Here is a 20,377-nt window from a genome sequence, read left to right as displayed (position 1 = left end):
GCGATCCTGTTCATGGTGCTCAGAGGAGTAAAGAGGAGCGTACTGTGTTATCGGAGTACATGCAGCACGTTGGAGCTGTTGCATTGTGGCCGCAGATATCGGCACATCAGATTCCTGAATCGAGAACCCTCTTCTGCGGGGGACTGGGGCCCGCGATCGTCGGTCAGATGGAGGGGAAGCCATTCTTTGCGAAGGGCGTGGGCGGGTCTGGGCTATGTTCGGACGAGATGAAGCCGACCCTAAGTATTGAGCCTGTGCAGAGGAAGAAGCCGCCGACGGTTCTGAGCTTGTATCAGAAGTCCCTAGTGGCCTGCTGTCGCCACAGCCCATAGCCGGTGATCATCAACCCACAAGTAGGAGACGTGAAAAATGGTGTTCAGTTCAGAATGGGATTGGTTATGTCTTACAGCAAGCTCACAACATCCAGAAGCACAAACGCGTTCATATACGTGGCTGAGCCCACGGGTAGGCAGAATACATTTTGTAGAACAGAATCAGTTTCGAAAGCCAGCCTAACGCATTAAGTACGGGGTATACTTTTTTTTTTCTCACACCACGATAGCCGTTTGATCAAGCTTCGTGTAACAGAGACGAGGAGAACCACAGCCCGAAACGGCTAATCAAGGCTCGGAGGTTTAGGATTGGCGGCTACGTAATTTAACCAAGATTGAATAGATAGGGCACATGTCACGCTTCCGCATCCGCGTTTGGTGTTGAGGAATTTCATCGCCGGCAGCAGTTATGGCGCGTCGAATCTGACACGCTTCAACACTAAGTTAAGCAGGGCGGGATTTTCACATGTCAATGGATCCAAGCAGGTGCCCCGCCTGAACGATATGATGGCTCAAGCTGTCCCAGTGTGACTCGATACCAGTGTCAGTCTCAAAGCTCATGGATCGGACGTGACCACATGGGAAATCAATATTATCTATTCTCTTCATGTCATCAATGCTAAAATCGGTATATTTCATACAGGAGTTTTTGTTGCGGTAAATGGATACAAACATGCCACAACCCTTCTACACATATATTCTCATCTAAATCGCCCTCACCTTTTTTTATGATGTGGTCTTCGTGTTGAGACTTAAGACCATGCATCGGACGGAGAAGCAGCAGGCGTCTGGCAGGTTCCTAAATCTGTAGAAGTATTTTCAGGGAAGTCTTGGGCGGAGGTCTACTTCTTGCGCCATAGCACTGCCGGGAGCTTGAGGCTTTTCGGTTCCTTTTCGTTCCGAAGTGGCGAACAGATTTCGCGGCTCCAGCTCTGCTTCTGGCACAGTAGGAGAAGAAGTGGAGGATAATGGGGATGATCCTCGTTTTGCTATAGCGTGAATATTGGGAACAGGCAATAGGTTACTTGACCCTTGCTGTACAAGAAGGGAAGCACTTCGTTGCGGTTCAGATGATGCTCGTTGCGCAGGAGGTTCAGAACCGGCGAGACGCGACCGGCCAGTCGTCCGAGCCTCCGCTGGAGATGGAACTGCGGCAGGGCTTGACCGGGAAGATGATCCGTGCTCTACAATAAGGGATGCAGTTCGTGGTGTGTTTGATGATGCTTGCCGCTCAACAAGTTCAGGACTGGCGAGACGCGCCCGGCGAGTCGATCGAACCTCCGCTGGGGATTGAACCGTAGAAGGAGTTGGTCGGCCGGCTGCCCTTTGCTCCGCAGCCGTAGAAAAAAGTCGTGACGAGCGAGCCGCTTCTCGTTTCTGACGTTGAGGGGCATGTGGTGACTTGCTTGTGCCACAGCCCATTTTCGCTGGCCTAAGGTTTGGCAGGTAGACAATTCAATGAAAGAGATGGCCAGAAGAGCCTCCTTTATTCAACCGAACGTAAACACGATAGACTTATAAATGGTGCAATGCAATGAGTAGAAGGAGAGACGAATGGAGGAATATGTTGGGCCTGTGATAGTGATTGATGACACGAAAATTGACAGAAGTGTCACACCTCTTGTAGTTACTGCATATAAATGCAAAGGGGAAGTCTAATACCTACGCTATGTCTCATGACACCTGGTGAATTTTGAAGAAGCCTAACCTGCAAGAGTTCAATGAACCATGTCCGAGACTTAAGGCGGATGGGCATTTGTAGAGCTGGGGAGCTGAGGAGCTGAATATAGAATATAGTAGTGACGTCGATGTGAAGAATTGCCAAGGATAAGTAAGTGGCTACAGATCGGAGTTTTCCGGCCGGTGTTCCAGTCTCCGTCGCTGAGCCTGATCATCCCGCGGATGGACAGGGCCAACAGCGCTCGAGTGACACAAACAGCGTTTCGCAGAGGATTCATGTTCCCTCTGAAGACTCGCAGCAAATGATGTCGACATGTTAGACAACGGCCTCATCAACATCCATGCCGATGTCATACCCCTAAGCGCATAGGTCAAGCGCAATTCTCCGGTTCTGATACCGCTATCCGAAAAGAGCGCTTTGAATGCATTCATGGTTGGACAACCTCGAAGCAAGGGATGCAGAACCTGTGTCGAACGTCGTGTAAGATGTGATTTAGCTCGTCCCATCTGCATGCGCTGTCAGAAAGGCAATCGTCTATGCCCCGGATACCCTTCCAATGTCCAATTTCAGGATGAAACAGCAAAATTGCACGAGCAGTTCGGGCGCACGCGACAAACGCGCTGTGGAAATCAAAAATGTGATCACGTTACCGATTTGGGAGATAGAAAACTTGAACATCTCCATGGTGCCTCTTCCTTGCTAATCTCGAAACCTTCGCTTGTGTGCGATTCCCCCAAAAGTCCAAACGATCAGGCCCGGGTCGCAGGAGGAAACCAACTAAAAGGTCATGACGAGGAACTTCGTCTCGGATGGACCGAAGATACAGCACTTCCTAGGCGGCCTCAGCTGCAGAGCTATGATGGCATGCTCGTTCGGAACATCTACGCCCCGGACCTTCAGCAAAGGCAGATAGTGTCTATGTTCAACTCCTTCATGCTTCCGGCCAATCAGAATATTCCGGCCTTTTGCCGTAGGAAGCCACATTGGCTAGAAGAGCTTGCTTCGATACAGGGAAAGGACTCGCTTCTAGATACTGCCTTGCGCGCTGTGTCCCTGGTCTATCTATCACTTTCACAAAACACGCCGCATCTGCTACTCGAATCCCGTAAATTATACGGTCGATCCCTACGCCTCCTCAGTAGAGCCTTGTGCGACCCGTGTCGCGGTTGGTCCTCAGAAGCCCTTTCAGCAGCCGTTCTGCTCTCCCTCTATGAGGTTTTCTCACCAAATAACAATACGAGAACGGGATACGACTCATGGACAAAGCATGCCGGTGGTGCGGGTGCGCTGATGCAGCTGCGCGGACCAAAAGCTCATCGTCATGGCTTGAACAAATCGGTATTCATAGAGTATCGGATGGCATTGGTCATTCAGGCTTTTATGGATGGCAGGCCATGTTTCTTGGACAATCCGGAGTGGCGGAAGCTCGGTAGGTACATCCAAGAAGAAGCGCAAAAAGCAGTTACCGACAGGCATGGAAGAGAAATCCTCGCTATTCGTGAGGACTTCTTTATGGAACTTGTAAGACTGCCAGGGGTAGTGAGTGATGCAAGGAACATAGCGAAACTCACACGCGTGCCCGGAAGAAATCGAAAGAGCGTAATGAATGACATTGTTACTCGTGCCAAAATACACCGCGCCAATATGAAGGCATCAATGATGCGCCTTGACCTGGCTCTGGAGAATATACGGCAAGCAGTCAGAGAGTATACTAACGTACCTCAGGATCCAATCTTTCCCATCAGCTACGCTTACCCTAATGTCATCATCGCCTCCCACTACGTCGCCTACTGGAATGCCCTTATGCGCATAAATACAGTACTCATATATTTTGAGGAGGATGCTTTTGCGCGTCAATTATATGCAAGGGAGAATATTGAGGCAGCTCAGAACGTGTGCAGAAGTGTCGATTATATGCTAACGTGCTCATTTCGTGGACCATGCCACGTATCATTCGCCCTGAGCACGGGCATGTTCTGTCTTGAAAGCGCCAAGGAGAAGGAGTGGGTGGTGAGGAAACTATCGAATATTGGAGAGAAGCTCGGCATGGCGAAGAGGCTCGCCCACTCCCATTCGGGTGATGGCCTATTTGGCGCTCTAAGAAAAGTAACAGATGAGCTTAAGCAAATCAAAGAGGGTGCTGGGTGAATTCGCGTGGGCGAACCTCGAGAGAGTCAGTTGTTTATCTCCCTATAAAGTCATAGCTCTCACTGTGATAACTTCCGCCTTAACTACTTACCGTTTGGTAACAACACTTCTAGAAGCAGAACACCATTTCTACTCACGACCAAAATACTCCCAATCTTGCCGCCCTTCCATCTGGGCTGAAACGAGCAGTTATTGTTGAAGTTACCATAGCCGACCGTAAAGACCTACTACCTATGATCCTGGTGTGCAGCTGTCTTAGAGACGCAGTTCAGCCTGTGCTCGACCCAAGCATCAACTGCACTGAAGCAGTACGATCTATGGCTTACCTTTACTCGCTTTATGTTCTCATTCGAACTGTGGTGCAGAGCCCGGATCTAGCGAACCTTGTCGAGCCATTTAAGCTCCATCATGAGTTGGACCGGCTGTGGGACTCTGATTTCATCTATCACGAAAGAATGAGTGAGAGAGGCAGAGAAGATGTTATGGTAGTGGTACTAGTATCCTGCACCGAATCTAGACCGCACCTTGGCACCCAGTTGGGTTGGCCGTTTTGGCTGCCTGACTCAGGATTAGTCACCCGGCTCAACTTCGGCTCCGCGTTTGCTCAGGTCGCACCGCCACTGCTCTCTTTCTTGCTCACCTTCTGCTGTGGCTCTGTCATAAGCTCTAAGAGTTCGATAGGCGTATGAACAATGATAATAAAACTCAAAATTGGTGGTGTTGTTGCCATTTGAAATAAATGTACGGAGTCGTGCCCCAAAAGTAGTCAAACTACGCTAATAACAAGGCTTACCAGTAACAGCTAGCTGTGATTAGCGTGACTGTCTAGGTAGTAGTGTAGGTGTACTATACGGAGAGCCCCCCTACAAGCCGCTGAAGCTTACTATGTACGGGAGGGGCCTAAAGCATTGTTAGTCTGGAGCTAGGAGCAGCTAGTTTTTATTACAGCTGCATAGTGCTATAATTCGTCAATTTAAAGCTTGCTCTGTGTGCATCCATTCTGACGGGTCAAATAATTACAACTAGCTTCTTTGAGCATAGCGGCTCTGTACAGAGACGGTTTACAAGCAAAAATACTAGCGCTGAGCTAACAATACTTCAGGCCCCCCGGTAGTATCTTATCTTAACCTAGGCTGCTACATGGGCCGGGCCAACCCAGTGCGGGTCAGGTTTTAGGCCGGGTTGGGTTGGGCCAGGCCCTGGATTTGGGCAGCCCGGCCCGTTAATGGCCGGGTTTTACTATCCTGAGCCTGGCCCAAAACCCGTGTGTGGGTAGCTCTAGGGCTCCTCCCCTTATAACGTTTTCTATGCGCCACTACAGCTGAGATTCAGGGTGCTATTGACGCTCTAAACTTAGCTTATATTGAAGACTTTTGATGCACCACTCCGTACCCGTGTAGAGCGCGGTTTCGCACACCTAGGTGGACGAGGTAACTTGTACAATCATGCGACAGGAATGAAAATTGAAGAAATCAGGCGGAGATCAAAAGGATGCCATTACTTTCCATGTTGAGAGTCAGGATAAATAACTCAGCACTAACCTACCTTCGAACGTTCCCCTGAATCACAATGGGGAACTGCCACAAGCAATTGTGACTATTCTATGGGACCGTCTGGTAGGACAATGCGTCAAGAGTCATACTTATGAAAAGTATGCTTGATCCAGTGCACTAACTTTGCTACGAGACACCCGGGCCGCATGTCTCATTACTTAGATGTAAGTGGTTCTGAAAAACAGCATCGATTCTTCGTGTGCGCATCTCAAAATTTAAGAAAATGGATGCCTTCCACCTTTCAGCCCCACATTCTTAGTGAACCTGGTGAGGCGCACTTGGCGAATCGAAGCCAGCGACGCATCTGCTTCACCTCCGACCAGGTCGCGCTCCACTAGAGTGCGAACTTGAAGCCGAACCAGAAGCAGCAGCGTCCGAATCGCGAGCGAGGCCACTAACCCTCCCCGCTTTGCCAGAAATGCCTCTTCTGCCGCCACTACCGCTACCGCTACCGCTACCGCTGCCTCTTCCTCCCTTCGTACTCACTGCCATGCTCTCCATCTTCCTCTCTTCCTCTTGAATCTTCCCCTCCGCAAAGTCCATCTCAACCTGTTGAAACCTCGCAGTCTGCACAAGCTCCTCCACACGATCCTCATAAGTTTGTCCCCGGGGCAGCGGCAGACCGCGCTTGCGCGCCTGGGTAAAATATGCAAACTCGTCGCCTGTGACCTCGAAGCTACAGCAGAAGAAGCCGCCGTAGCCGCTGTATAAGTCTATTACTGAATCCGAGGTAGACAGAGAGGTCTCGGCCGAGGATGCGGGTCCACTTTCAGACCGAAGGCTGTAGCGGCCAGGAGGTGGTCGTGAAATGGTCGAAGGGAGGAGCCCCGAGGTTGCTTGGGAGGAAGAGAGGCTTGATGCTGGGACCGATGCTCGGTGGGGTAGAGAGGTTGTCGAACTCGAGCTTGACGAGGATGTTGAGACCGAGGTCGAAGTCCAGCTTGATGATCGGGACGGTGGTGGCAGTGTTGGGGGTGGTGGCAAAGGGACTGCCTGCGTGGCGGCAGGTTCCGACAGTGTACGATTTTTGCGGTCCGTGGTTGCTGAAGGAACATTGATCGGCACAGCTCTCGAGCGGCCATATGTCCGTCGAGCAAACTTATGTGACATGGTGGTCAGGGTAGTTGATTGCTGGAAAGTGAATGAATGGTGCGCAAGCAAATGATGTGATCAAAGCCGAAAACACAGGACGGAAAGTCTAATACATAGCTTTACTTTGACAATCGAAGCAACAATGCATGAAAATGTTTCTTCGATTTGTACCCCGACTACATAGCTCCAAACAAGCTCTCGTACTGGCGAGATCTGTTCTCCACACTGCGTGAGAATCGGTTCTGTTTCATGGGCTTTCTTGACTGGGGAATGCGGCCGGAAGTTTCCAGTGTAGTGGTGTGAAAAGAAGAAACCTGACACAGACGTGATACAGTCGAAGTCAGACGCATCTACGTCGTCGCAGAACCTGGTGACTTTTCTTCTTCTGACCACCTCTGTCGTTGCAAATAGCAAACACTTCCATCGTCGTACACTAATCTTGACCTCTCCATATTCCATTCTAATTGAGTAGTCTTGAACACCAACTGAGATCTTGAAACACTGCATAGTTAGTAACTCGGACGGCGGAATAACCACTGAGTCTAGAATCTACTGTTGAAACGGAGTCGATTACAAAAGCTAAAGAAGAAAAGGAATATGTACAAGATGTACAAGAGCAGATGGTAAAAGTTTATCGACTGTGTCAAGACAAGTGACAACACCAAGACACCAATACTCGTAAGTAACTCACACGCGATCATTACTTGTAGAGATTCTCGAATCATGCATAGTTGTTTCATCTAGCTTTGTTCTTCTTAAGGCAAGACCAATCGTTTTCTAGCTCAATACAGTATTACCACGCTGGCATCCTTGATAAGCAGCCATCACTTTTTCCCAGCTTGATTACGAAAGGTAACCGTCTGCTGAGCTGGATTCTGTTGAGCGTTTTTTTGAGCATTCCAAGTGTTTGCAGTAGAACTACTCGACTTAATTCTCCTAAAGAGTTCGCCTTGGTGTTTCTGAAGCAGGGTCAGTGCCTCTTTAACATTCCTTTCAAGGTGGTTGTGTAGTTCAGTGGGGGTCATTGAGTAATGAAACGATTGTTCTTGTGGATGGCCTGCTTCAAAGCGATCGAGCTCTCGCTGTCTCAATCTAAGCCGCCTTTTGTCACTGTTTATGGACGCAGCAAGGCTTGTCCTTGCTGCATCAGAGCCGGTCGAAGCACCAGCTCCCGAGCTGTATTCGGGATCGGCCTCCTTCTTCACCCGGGATATCCATTTCGCTGGGGGGCGCGGCATCCTTACTTCCGCTGGTGGATCCCTGCCGGATGAAGTATCAGATCCCCTGCTGGATTCGGAAGTGATCTCCTTCGACGCCAGGGTTTGCAAATAAGCATCGAAGGGATCCATTCTTACTGCGGCCGACGAGTCTGGTTGTCCTCCTAATGACTGGCCTGGTACCACAAAAATGGATAAGTTCAGGAGTGTTCAGGCCTAGTCCAGGGCGTTTTGAATCCACCAAGCTTCGCAATGCTTGTGTTGCTGGCGTCTCCTCAGACGCAGCAAGAGCATGAGCTACAGAATCTCAGCTGAGGGGCCTATTCTAGAATCTGTTTGGTTGTAACGTGTTTCTCGGTCGGCGTTGGTTTTAGTCGTCTTCTTGCACCAGGAAGAGGAGAAAGGGCGTTACTTGTAATCCCAATAATCCGAGCGCTGATACCTCAATCAACCATAAGAAGTGAGGTTCTTCTCGAGTCGAAGAGAAGTGTGGAGCGATAAGCCGGAAAGACTTTTGGAGGTCGTTGCAGTATGGGTGTGGCAGGAGTTAATGAGAAGGTCGTAGAGTGTCAAAATGGATTAGGTTAAAAAGGTGTCTGATCAGATCGAGAGCGTAAATCCAAGATGGATCTGCTTCGATACAAGATTAAGCTTAGAAGATGGCTCGACAATCAGTGGCTCCTGGAAGAAATACAGAAAACAATTCGTGCTTCAAAATGGAGGGGTGAGTCAACGACCATTTGCCGTCTCATCGCGGGGTAGAAACAGTACCTTGTAATATAGGAACTAGTTTTCCGCGTACTTGTCTTTCCCATTACACCATGACCCAATCGAACATGTTACTTCATGTGAGATCTCGCGAACTAGCATCTAGCACGGGCTGCACGGTAGGCAAGCGAGAAAGCACGCCACGTTTCAAGCACCTCGGGATGACATCTTACATTTGCATGACCGGAACACACACAACTATCCGACCATCGTCGTTTCCATGTGATACCGGGAGCGAGATTATCAAATCAGAAGTGCTGATGTGCAAATGATTCCGAGTTTCGACCAAGAAATCTGTCTGACCGCGTAAGTAAATATAGTGGTACTACGGAGTAGCACTGTATGTAACACGCCAGGAGCTCTACTAGTACTTAGTAGGTCATCCCTTTTCAGGGTTCTTGGCAAATCAACCAAGATTCGTGACCAAGGACGAAAGAATCTGTTGAACTGCCGCCTATTCTACCTTACCCTTCTAACGTGCCATGCGATTAGAGGATACCAATTGAAATTTTTGTTCTCAAGAAACAATGATCCATATCTTGGCACAGCGAGAGAGAGAGAAAGAGGATTGCCAGTTCTTAGCAAAGATATGCTCTCATCAGACAGAAGATCCTCATTTGTTGGAGCAGAGCAACGTAACATATATTTCTCTCTCTTTCCACAGAGTGAATGTCCTTATCCTTCGCCAGATACTTTCTATCAAGCCAAGTCAATCTTCAGCTTTGGGACAAATGATCTTTCCTCTAACAACGCACCGGCCCGTCTTCTTCAGCTGCTCCACGACCCTTACCAGTTGCTTCACCTGTGCATCAGAATCACCGGTAAATGTTCTGCCATTGTATGAGCGACGCGCCCAGAGCAGTAGTTCTGATCTCAGAAGAAGTAGGGCGCCATCCACGTCTTCACACTGCTCTACTATACGTATAATATCTTGGTCTAGTGGCCCTCCCTCTGATGAATTCAAGTATGAGGGGTTGACGCCATTGCCATTAGGGGGGAAAGCCGTAAGGGGTCCACCTCGCTTGGTTCTCGTGGCCTGTGCTGCCGTGGTGGGCCCAGGGAGATGTGCATTGCTTGCATCGAAAGTTGTGATGCTGCCTACAGATAGAGGGGAAGAGGGCGCTGACAAGAAAGAAGCTATCGTTGGTCCAGCGTGTACCCTTGGGGACATATGGGGCTGTTGGGATTTTGCCGATAGATAGGGCCGTTTGCCCCTTTCAGAGACCGGGTACACTGCGAAGGTTTTGATAGCATGATTTCAGGCATGTACAACGTTGAAGAATCTCGAGCTTCAGTGATTGAAAAAATGAACGTCGTAACCACTGATGTAATGGTCGATGGGTTTCATCCAGAACTATTGATGTTTCGGACCTATGCGTCGGATTTCTTCATACCATGAGACACATGCTCAACTTGACCTGAGGTTCGCCTGAGACCCTGACAGCTTGTTTCAATTGATTTCCCATGACCTATAGTTCGGGTGAGGGTACAAGTGCGCCACGGGACGCTTCTGCATCCCTAAAATGGCACCACATTGACTGTGAAGACAAAACATTGAAGAGGTTCGACAGTTAGGTGATCCAACATGTAATGTTTCACATGGGACAGTCTGAGCAAAGAACTCAATCCAAAGTTCTCGCGTATCACAAGCCTTCATACAATCTCTAAGTCTTTGATTATCAAAAATTATGAAATCTAATTTGCGTTAAACTTCTTCACATCTCTGGCGATCATGTCATCCCTCTTTTTAATCTCCTTCCCAATTTGGATCTCCAACTTGTCAAGTTCGTCGCAAATGGCTTCCTTGTCGCTCTCGAGCTTTTTTGTTTCTGCTATCTTTTCCGCTTGAGGCCGAGGATCGACGCTCTGACTCGTGATTGAACCTGCATTTTCAGCGGCTGCTGGGACGCTCTGCTTGGATGTATATGTGCTTCGTGAGGGTCGAGCTACACTTCCGCTAGATGGCTGCGCGGTCGAGGAAGACAGTAGAGCACTTTGAGAAGCTGGCCGGCCGCTTGGAACGGATTTGTTCCCACTCTTTCGGGACGGAGGCTTTTGGCGGCCGGCCGAGGGGAGAGGGGAAGCAGAGCTCGTCGAACCGGCGGACGAGGAATTTGAAGAAGAAGGGTGGGCGCCGGAGGAGGAGGAGGAAGAGGCAGAGGCAGAGGAGGTTCTGGAAGAACGCAAAGTGCCCTTTGCTGCTCGTCTATCTATCTCTTCTGCTGCCGACGGAAGTTTCCATGGCGTATAATCTTTAGGTGGCATGATGGTAGACCACAATTGTTCTAAAAAGGACAAGCTCTCCTTGAAACCAGTCGAGATGTTGTAGGTGGTAGGTCTGAAGTTGAGGCTGCTCGTATCATTCTTGCAATCAAGATATAAAATATCCCTTTTCGGCAACCTGATACTTCATGGCTTCGGCCTAACTCGAGATTTTAGATCGGAACATCCGTGAAACATGTTTGAAAAGGTTTTCCTAGAACCAGCAGTTTGACACCAGAATGGGTTCTCATAAAGCACACGAGGCCTTCGCTGTCGTGACACAGCATCTTCGCGATGACTATGAAAGTAGAGCTTGCAAGGGAGGGTGCCAGAATTTGCGCGCTTTGTGAAAGATGTACCTTTGTGCAAGAGACCAGCACAGGGAGATCAAACATGTTAAGGGGGGGAGGTATAGTGAGGCATCGGTAGCGAGTCCAAGAGACTGTCAGCGTACAAAGCACCGCTTGCAAGGTACTCCCCTGTGACATGCTCACCCACATCTATCTTCTGGTGACGAGCTTCCGCTTTACAGCTTTGCTTTCTTCGGCTGCATCTCAGAATCCTAGACCCACCCTTGCCGAGTGACCGCTCTTGTTCTAGTCTTACACTCGGCTGTTCACGGAGCCTAGGGGTATTTAATGGAAGGTACCCAGTACTAGGGATCATTCTCATGCTTGGGATTGGGTGAAGTATGTAGTACTCACTAGTACTCCGTAGTACTACTACGTACGTCGTCAAAGATTGAAGGTTCAGATCAGCGTAAATCCGGTGCCGATCCGCTGACAGCTAGCTTAAGTCAGTACTAGGTAGTAACTTGGATAGTAAGTTGATTCGTTCGGATAGCGTTTCTGATGGACCACTATCTCGGCACGAGAGTTGGCAAAAGCTTGAACAATCTTAGTATGATCAACTCCTAGTACTGTCATTGGCCAACTGCGTTCATTTGTCCAACCACAAAATTGTATGGACCATGGTGTTACAAGCGTCTCTCATGAGGTAAACCTAGATGCTACCGACACTTGATAGCGCGATACTACGCTCATTCGTGAGCACGCTGCCAAATTGGCAAGGTACCCAAATGTCTTTCGTATATCTTTCCCAGGCTCGCCATCCAAAGGCACGACGGCACTTTACTTCTCCTTCATCTCTTCGTAGAGATAGACGACAGCCGTTTTCCCTTCTAAAATCTATGTGTGACCATATTCAAGGAGGCAGCTTTATCTATATGCACTCTTCGCTTGCAACATCCATCGGGACTCGACGTCAATCATCAAATACTTCTGGAGACCAAATACATCCACAGTCCAGTCACCAAGCCTTGTGCTGTATTATCCTGTGGATCCTCCTCATCCATAATGCCTTCGACTCGTCCAGTATCCGAGACTTCGAAAACAGTGGTCGTCCGTGAAAATCCAGCCGAAAATTTAGCTGAAGAATGGACGGAGCAAATACAAGCCCCTCCTCAACAACCCTCAGGAAGGAAGAGTAGAAGCGGCAGCGTCCATCACAACTCAACCCGGCCCGAAAGAGCAGATGGCAAAGTTGAGTTGCAAGACGCAGATTGCTACGACAAGCTTGGTTTCCGGTATTCAACAGTTAAGAAATGGACCATTCTCAGTGTCATTTTCGCTGTTCAGACCTCCATGAACTTCAATGCCAGCATCTACGCCAATGCTGTTGGTGGCATCTCCAATACCTTTGGCGTCAGCAAACGCGCCGCTAGGCTTGGTCAAGCGGTCATGCTCATCGCTTACGCTTTTGGCTGCGAACTGTGGGCACCGTGGAGTGAGGAGCTTGGACGTTGGCCTGTCTTACAGCTCTCGCTGTTCTTGGTGAATATCTGGCAGCTCCCCTGTGCACTTGCACCCAACTTGGGCACCATGATTGTCGGACGTGCTCTAGTTGGTCTCTCCTCCGCCGGTGGCTCCGTCACCCTGGGTATGGTAGCCGACATGTGGGAGCCAGACGACCAACAATACGCGGTAGCATTTATTGTCTTCTCTTCCGTGGGCGGTAGCGCGCTTGGACCGATATTTGGTGGTTTCATTCAAACATACCTCCACTACAACTGGGTTTTCTGGATCCAGCTCATCTTTGGCGTAGTCGTTCAGATCATGCATTTCCTCATGGTCCCAGAAACCCGAAGCAGCATCCTCGTCGACCGCGAAGCCAAACGCCGCCGCAAGTCAGGTGAAGACCCCAACGCTTACGGGCCTAACGAGCTGAAAGAGCAGCGGATCTCTCCCAAAGAAGTCCTGACAATCTGGATCCGGCCTTTCGAAATGTTTGTTCGCGAGCCAATCGTACTGTGTCTGTCCCTCCTCTCCGGCTTCAGCGACGCACTGATCTTCACTTTCCTCGAATCCTTTACCCCGGTCTTCAAACAATGGAACTTCACCGTCATCACCACAGGACTAGCATTCTGCTCCATCGTCCTCGGTTATGTCATCGCCTACATCTCCTTCTTCCCCTTCATCCACCGCGACAGTCAAATCCGCCGCAGAGACCCGGACGCCCTCCAACCCGAACGCCGTCTGTACTGGCTCCTCTTCCTAGCCCCATGCTTGGCCGTCGGCCTCTTCGGCTTCGCCTGGACATCCCTGGGCCCACCTCACGTCCACTGGATCGCGCCACTCAGCTTCGCAACCCTGATCGGCATCGCAAATTACGCCATCTACCAAGCAACGATCGACTATATGATCGCCTCGTACGGTCCCTATTCCGCTTCCGCCACCGGCGGGAACGGCTTCGCCCGCGATCTGTTGGCCGGCATTGCCGCCTTCTACGCCACGCCCATGTACGAAAACATCGGCCACAGGTACAAGCTGGAGTGGCCGACCACGATCTTGGCCTTCCTGGCTATTCTGGTGACGATCCCAATCTATGTGTTTTATTGGAAGGGCCCCGAGATCAGGAAGAGGAGTAAATTCGCGCAGGTGTTGGCTAGTGATCGGAAGGCGAGGGGGGCCAGTAAGGCCAATACCGAGGGCGGCGCGGCGAGAAGGCCGGCTGAGCATGATGTCTGAAAAAAGTCCTTGAAGATATCTTTTGGTAAGGGAATGTCTCCATTCCCTTGGCTGGTGGTTCACTGCTGGGGTGAATCGTATTCATCAGTTGTTCTAGACACCATTTTGAACTTCATCCGGCGACAGGGAGCCCGAGCACAAGTGGCTAGAGCCAGAGGAACCACCGGCAGGAGATAGATATCAAGGTCTCTCTGATCTGGTAATTTTCCAAAACAGATGCGCGCGCCATCGAGATCAGATCATCGTCGTTCTCGTTCAGATAGCGGTCACCTTAGCAGGAGGACGTATTTGCCAGCATCACTTATATGCTCTTCCATCCATTCCCTAGTTCACTACATAGCATAACTTCAGTTCGTAGTGAATAAAAAACATATTGAACCTACACTACACACCCACATCTTCCTCGCAGCCTTTGAAGTTACTCTCCTAGCGTCGAGACGACCAGGAGCAGAAAAGCTAATCTGTCCTTCCTTGATACGAACATGGGACCCGAGCTTGTCAAGGATATAAGTGAGGGCCAACTTCCCAGTAACCAAAGCCCATCGGATGGGTGCTTCGGACGACCTTTGTGCTGGTTGGGCAGCTAAGCTGCTGCGCATCCTGATCTCGGTCTTGAACATGAACATGAACATGAACATGAACATGAACATGAACATGAACATGAACGAACGATTGATTGATTGGCGGGTTGGTTGATGGGGAGAATGGTGGATGGGAGGACGCTGGACACTACTGGACACGGAAGAAGTTGGTCGCTCTTTGTTGGTAGGTGTGGTGATTAAACACGGCTTCCATACATGGCTACTGGGGCTTCGGAAGCAGGGAGGAAAGGTGGGTTAGGCTGGTGGATTTGTACCCGGTGGATGATGATTTGTATTATTCAATGCGCTTTTCTTGGAGTCAGGTTTGCTGCACTGGAGGGAGAGAGACAGGCCACCATGTCGGCATCAGCTGCTTCTTTGGTAGACAACTGTGCGATTAATCCTCCTTCTAGGTCCCTGATGTTCCTACAATCCTTGCGTGGTCAGGAGCATGATTCGTATATGTTTTCCCTCACCGCATTCTCCATCTCTTGCCGCGTCGATGACTTGTTGAACTTACACAGACACTAATCCCTAGGATGTTCTTGCTTGAGCGCGTAGCTGAAGTCTCGGCGGCCGTCTCTGTCCTGCCACTGCCGACATTGTGCACACACTCAGCATTTCCTGCGCCCTCAGACTAATCCTCAGACTCATCTCATCCTCAGACTCATCCTCAGACTCATCCTCAGACTCATCCTCAGACGCATCCTCAGACGCATCCTCAGACTCGGCCTCGGATTCAGACTCGCTCTGCTCTATTGGTGCTTCGATTGCAACACCTCGTTTCGACCTAGTACGTGGTTTTGTTGGTGTGGAAATTAAAGTATTTTGGCCTTTTGAGTTTGTGTCTCCATATGAGATCCCGTTGCGCAAGCTATGTGAGCGGTCGGCCTCACCTGAGGCTGGAGATGTGAGACTAGCGTTGTGGCCATCCTGAACAAGCTGGCTAGTGCTGCTCTCTTGACCATCTTGATGATCGTCGTGAACATGGAAATGTCGATGTATAGGCTTCGAACTCAAGGTATCGCCGTATGCCGTTCCGTCCCGGAGTTCGTGTTCATGAAGGCTAGATTCATCTTCTGCTTTGCTATCTGTTTCTCCGCATCGTGGAGCATTGGAACCACGGCTGTAAGTGTGATCAACGTGGTGTTCGTGCTGATGATGTTCATGCACAGGGATCTTGCTGATTGTGTCGCCATATGCCACACCATCGCGCAGTTCGTGTTCATGGAGACTTGACTCGTGGTCTTCAACATGACCATTTTCATTGCGATGGAAATGTTCGTGTAGGGGTCTCGGGCTAATCAAATCGCCGTATGCCATACCGTCTCTCAACTCGTGCTCATGTAATGTCTCCTCTGGTATTTCCAGCTCGTTCAACTTCTCCTTTCCCTTGCGCTTCATCTTCTGGCCTGGTTTGCTGGGTATATCAGGGAAGCCTGCCTCTCCTTCCTCAATCCACCATTGATTTAGTCCTCTGGCGAATGCTCTCTCCTCGGCACCGAACTCAACCGGAGGCCCACTTACTTGTACGTCCATTTTGACTGGCGTAACTCTTTTATCTGGTGACCGGGCAGATCCATCTTCCGAATTTGACCTGTCCTCCACGGCCGAGACAGAGTCTGCAGAAGGGAATTTAAAGACAGCCCAGGCGCTGCTGTTCGTGCTAAGGAGCATCATACTGTCGAGTTCTCTACTTTCCTGGCTCTTCCGCCGAGTACCTTGCGCTGGACAGGTTTGTACCTTCATATTCCTGAGTAGTAAGATATCTCCTCGTCTACATGTGGGTAAAGCGTTTCTGTACGGTCGCAAGAGCTGGACCGAAAGTGTATCACCTGCGCCACAAGAGGAATCCGCGAGCCTCATTGAGACGTAGTAGTCTTTTGGTCCAGATTTGGCCCGTTGGGGCTGCTTCGAGACTGAGGAAGCAACCGCAAGTATGTCGAGTAGGTCATGGAAATGGTTTGGCACGGAAGAGAGAGATGGATAATACGAGTGGGGTGTTGTAAAGCCTTTCCCATCAGCTGGGTCTCTCTTCAGAGAAGAATTCGTGGATGTCAAGGGCGTTGGGGTGACAGACCATTGCTGAATGTTGGGCTCAGAACGTTTTTCTGTTGGTGGAGGGATCAGAACCACCACATTATCTCGTGGCTTTGAGCTCGGACTGATAGGTTGGCGGAGTGGAGATGAGGGATCTTGATCTTGCTGTCCGTCTTGTATTGCCCTCTTTGGAGTAAAGTATGGACTGACGATTTCAGAGGGGTCTTTACCTAACAGTGGCATCTTCCCAGACAGACGGGAAGATCGGCGCCGCCTTGTCTCTTCAGAAAATGATGTAGTAAGATTTGCATCAGTTTCACTTTCACCAAGGTGGGGTCTGGGTGGCCCAGCCGAAGGACCAGTGGACGTCTTCTCTCGTTCTTCGTTTGCACCTAGCGGTTCCTTTTCTTGGAGATCTTGTGTGTTTTGCGGCGAAGAAAGCAGCTCAGTTAATGGCTTCTCCTTGTGCAGCTTATTCCGTAAACCTCGGAATTGCGCATTCTGGGGTTCATCTTGAGTATTATCCGGAGTTGCTAGCTGCTCAACCTGAGCCCCAGCGGGGTTGTCTCAGAGAGGAATCATCTGTGAGTCGCCCATATCCTACTTTCAGCTGAGCCGCTTTGTGTTCCTCTATGTGGAGATCAGAAGGAAACTGAGGCAACGGAGTGGACGAAGCAGTGAATGGGCTAGTATCCTCCTCTGGGGTTATAGACGGTGATCGTGACCGTGGCATCTCTGGTAGCCGCGGGGCTAAGTCCATCACTTCCATTGGGGTTGGGGATTGGTAGCCATCTTCGTCATCGATCATGGGCGCATCAGAATCGACCGATTGAGAAAAGTTCTCCTGCTCGGTGCCCTGGCCAGGCTGCATTTCTAGCTCTGGAACTACCAGCTGATGATCCTTGCCGGATTCTAGCTCAACGATCTGGATATCCTCCGAATGGTTGCCTTCGGCCTCTAGGATGCTCTCGTCTCCATCTGTAAGCGCCGAGTCACTGCTTTCAGGTTCGGATATCTCATCAGGCGCTGCGACCTCCCTTTGATTCAGATTACCGTTCTCATCATAGGACAGACTCCTTTCCCGACTATCAAGACTTGAAACGACATCCGACGGTTCTGCAGAAGAACTCCTGTCTCCCTCTCCAGCGCCATCGTATGACTCACGAAGAGCCGTATAGAGGCCGGCGGTTTGCAATTTTTGTACTCTTTGACGAGCCTTGCTCTCTTTCTTAGCTCTGGTGTCCCATCCCTGTTTGAATGGAAATGGTGGTGCACTGATGCGAAGGCTATCGTCCTCAACGTCATGGGCCGACACTTCGAGAGCCTCAGTCCAATCCAGGAGTCTTAGCGGTGAAGGAAGAGGAACGGAGATAGTGTGATTCTGCTCAATGTCTTGCTGCTTGTTCCCATTATACGGATTATCTTCGTGCCCAATATGATTCTGCTTGATTTCACCAATTTTCTGCTCTACGTGTGAAGGGGACGTGGTATTCAGCTGATCAGTCGATAGCTTGGAGGGTTGCTTGGTTGGCGAATTATTTACAACCCTGTTATCTGACTGAATAACGGCCTGGTTCGAGTCACCTCCGACCTTATGAGGAGACCGAGGCACAGACTGTTCCAAAGTTGTGCTAGAGACGATATTTTGTATGATAGATTTCTGCGAAGTGACCTCTGCCGTGCTGGTGCTAGCTTTATCAGGAACACTCCTAAAACTTGTTCGGTCGACAGGCTGCGGCTCAATAGGACTGTCATCGACAAGCTCGAATCCCTCAAGTGAAATGAGAGGTTGTCTTATGTCGTCTGCGTCATATTTTGCTTCAGAAGCAGCAGCATGCAAACCAGCGCCTGCCTCCGGTCTCTGCCATTCCTGAGTCTCATCCCCTAGTGAAATCAAGTCAACTGTTTGACCAGCTGGGTGTGGATCACTGATGATCATAGCATCATCCGAAAAGCTCTTCTCAATTTGGTAAGGGAACGTTGGGCTTGAGGGAGGAGGCAGAGTAACACTAGACTGATTCCCTTTTAGAGCTTCTTGAGAAAACATTTCTGCACTCGAGTGGAGCTCGGATTGCACATTTGAAACCGGGGGAAAATATCCAGTGACACCACCATGCCGCCCGACAAGGGGAGAAATAAGGGGCAGTCCTGGCGAAGCCAAAGGGCGCAAAATCGGGGTACTAGTGCTTGGAGGTGTAGGGCTATGTTCGGCCCCTAGATGCCTTTCTACTTGCGGCGTAAGAATAGATTCGCTCTTCACTGGCGATTTTGTATTGGAGGGACCGTTTATGATCTGATCTTGTTCTAGATCCAGTGTTGGTGGAGGCATCAGAGCCTCCGGCGCTTTGTCTGCATGATTTGTGACAGCGTGGTGACGTGGTGTTAGCGAGCATGGCTGCTGCGAAACTCTCGAGTCGACTGCATCAATATCTCGGTGCTTGTTATCTGTGTCCCATGCAATACAGGTGGTATCGACGACCTGTTCTTGATTGAATGGCGGATCCGCATGGTCTGGGGTTTGGTTACCGTCCTCAGGGCTAGAGCTTCTTTCCAGGTAACGCCATGACCCACTATCAAGCGAGAATCTTGTTCGCTTTCTACCACTGCCAGGAATATATCCATCTTCTTCAATGGCAGAGCTCACCTTGACTTGTACCGATGGATCTGTCAGATGCACATTCGGCTTGGCGAATGCAGGCGAAGGCCACAACTCCTGAGTCCTGCTTGTCCGAGGTGCTCTGGTTTTGACTCCTCCATTACCATCTATCTCACGTAGTGGGCCATCCAGGGATTCTGGAAGGGGAGAAACGTCCACCACAGCGAGTGGAATCAAGCCCCGCTGTATTTCCATGAACACTTGTCCGACATACTCCAGATCCCAGTCGGCTCTTTTTCCCACCACAGACACATCCTCGCTTGACTGCGCCCACTGAGCACCTTCGAGGCTTAGGTGAACAGCATCGCCAATCCCCACGTGCGAATTGGCAACAGCGACCGCAACCTCTCCATGGAAGGTGACCTTAGTTTGCCCTTTTGCTCTGCGTATTCGAAAGTCAGGATCCGCAAGGAGGACTGCCGTACTATGGGTGGAACTCGAATAAGGCCATATTAGGGAGATGACTCCGTCGATGAATCTGGAGGCCTGGTCACTGATAGCGGGCGAAAGTTCTGTGATTGAGCATCTTGACGCTCGAGAAAGTCTGAGGCTTTGTGGAAGAGCTAGTAGCAGAGAGGTCATCGCTGCAATGCGGGAAATCAATCTATGCTCCCAGCTGCCTGACCAAGTGCTGTAGTACTAGGCCTAGAGAGCGAGGCATCGCTTTGAATAATCTGTACAATATACATTCACCATGCACATCGCGATCAAAGCAGTCGCGTGACATCTAGCAGAGTGAACAGCTGTAGCTTAGGGCTGACCACGTGGTGCGAGCATATCTATGGCGCGGCAAATCTCCGGTGATATTTGCCAATTAGGAAAGGCGGCACTTCATTTTTTGGTGTTTCAAAGAGTCAACTTTCCAGCCCACATATTGGCCACTGCATTCCGCACTACAGAATGCGAATAGCTTGTACCCACACAGATAGACGCGCAGCCTCTCACTCAGCAATACAGAGCTCCACATTGTTTCAAGGTGACTTCTTGTTCCTACTGGCAAAGCTTCAAGCTCGGCCAGTGC

At 50.1% G+C, this 20,377-nt stretch overlaps 6 protein-coding genes across 6 annotated transcripts; 2 read left to right on the top strand and 4 right to left on the bottom strand.

Moving 5' to 3' along the window:
• Positions 1-1,151: 1,151 nt before the first annotated feature.
• Positions 1,152-1,754, bottom strand: EPUS_03846 (uncharacterized protein; the record flags this gene model as incomplete). The annotated part of the gene is made up of 1 exon (XM_007802152.1): positions 1,152-1,754. The coding sequence occupies one exon, from the start codon at positions 1,752-1,754 to the stop codon at positions 1,152-1,154; it is 603 nt and encodes a 200-aa protein (XP_007800343.1).
• A 769-nt stretch (positions 1,755-2,523) lies between these two features.
• On the top strand, positions 2,524-4,161 carry EPUS_03845 (uncharacterized protein; the record flags this gene model as incomplete). The annotated part of the gene is made up of 1 exon (XM_007802151.1): positions 2,524-4,161. The coding sequence occupies one exon, from the start codon at positions 2,524-2,526 to the stop codon at positions 4,159-4,161; it is 1,638 nt and encodes a 545-aa protein (XP_007800342.1).
• A 1,862-nt stretch (positions 4,162-6,023) lies between these two features.
• Positions 6,024-6,824, bottom strand: EPUS_03844 (uncharacterized protein; the record flags this gene model as incomplete). The annotated part of the gene is made up of 1 exon (XM_007802150.1): positions 6,024-6,824. One exon carries the CDS (start codon positions 6,822-6,824, stop codon positions 6,024-6,026), a length of 801 nt encoding a protein of 266 aa, XP_007800341.1.
• A 3,662-nt stretch (positions 6,825-10,486) lies between these two features.
• On the bottom strand, positions 10,487-11,056 carry EPUS_03843 (uncharacterized protein; the record flags this gene model as incomplete). The annotated part of the gene is made up of 1 exon (XM_007802149.1): positions 10,487-11,056. The coding sequence occupies one exon, from the start codon at positions 11,054-11,056 to the stop codon at positions 10,487-10,489; it is 570 nt and encodes a 189-aa protein (XP_007800340.1).
• A 1,352-nt stretch (positions 11,057-12,408) lies between these two features.
• Positions 12,409-14,079, top strand: EPUS_03842 (uncharacterized protein; the record flags this gene model as incomplete). Its single annotated transcript, XM_007802148.1, has 1 exon — positions 12,409-14,079. One exon carries the CDS (start codon positions 12,409-12,411, stop codon positions 14,077-14,079), a length of 1,671 nt encoding a protein of 556 aa, XP_007800339.1.
• A 1,115-nt stretch (positions 14,080-15,194) lies between these two features.
• Positions 15,195-19,938, bottom strand: EPUS_03841 (uncharacterized protein; the record flags this gene model as incomplete). The annotated part of the gene is made up of 2 exons (XM_007802147.1): positions 15,195-17,246; positions 17,305-19,938. 2 exons carry the CDS (start codon positions 19,936-19,938, stop codon positions 15,195-15,197), a joined length of 4,686 nt encoding a protein of 1,561 aa, XP_007800338.1.
• Positions 19,939-20,377: the final 439 nt, after the last annotated feature.

This window comes from Endocarpon pusillum, assembly GCF_000464535.1.
Source record: "Endocarpon pusillum Z07020 unplaced genomic scaffold scaffold1533, whole genome shotgun sequence".
Taxonomy (NCBI): domain Eukaryota; kingdom Fungi; phylum Ascomycota; class Eurotiomycetes; order Verrucariales; family Verrucariaceae; genus Endocarpon; species Endocarpon pusillum.
This window is presented reverse-complemented; position numbering and strand designations above follow the sequence as displayed.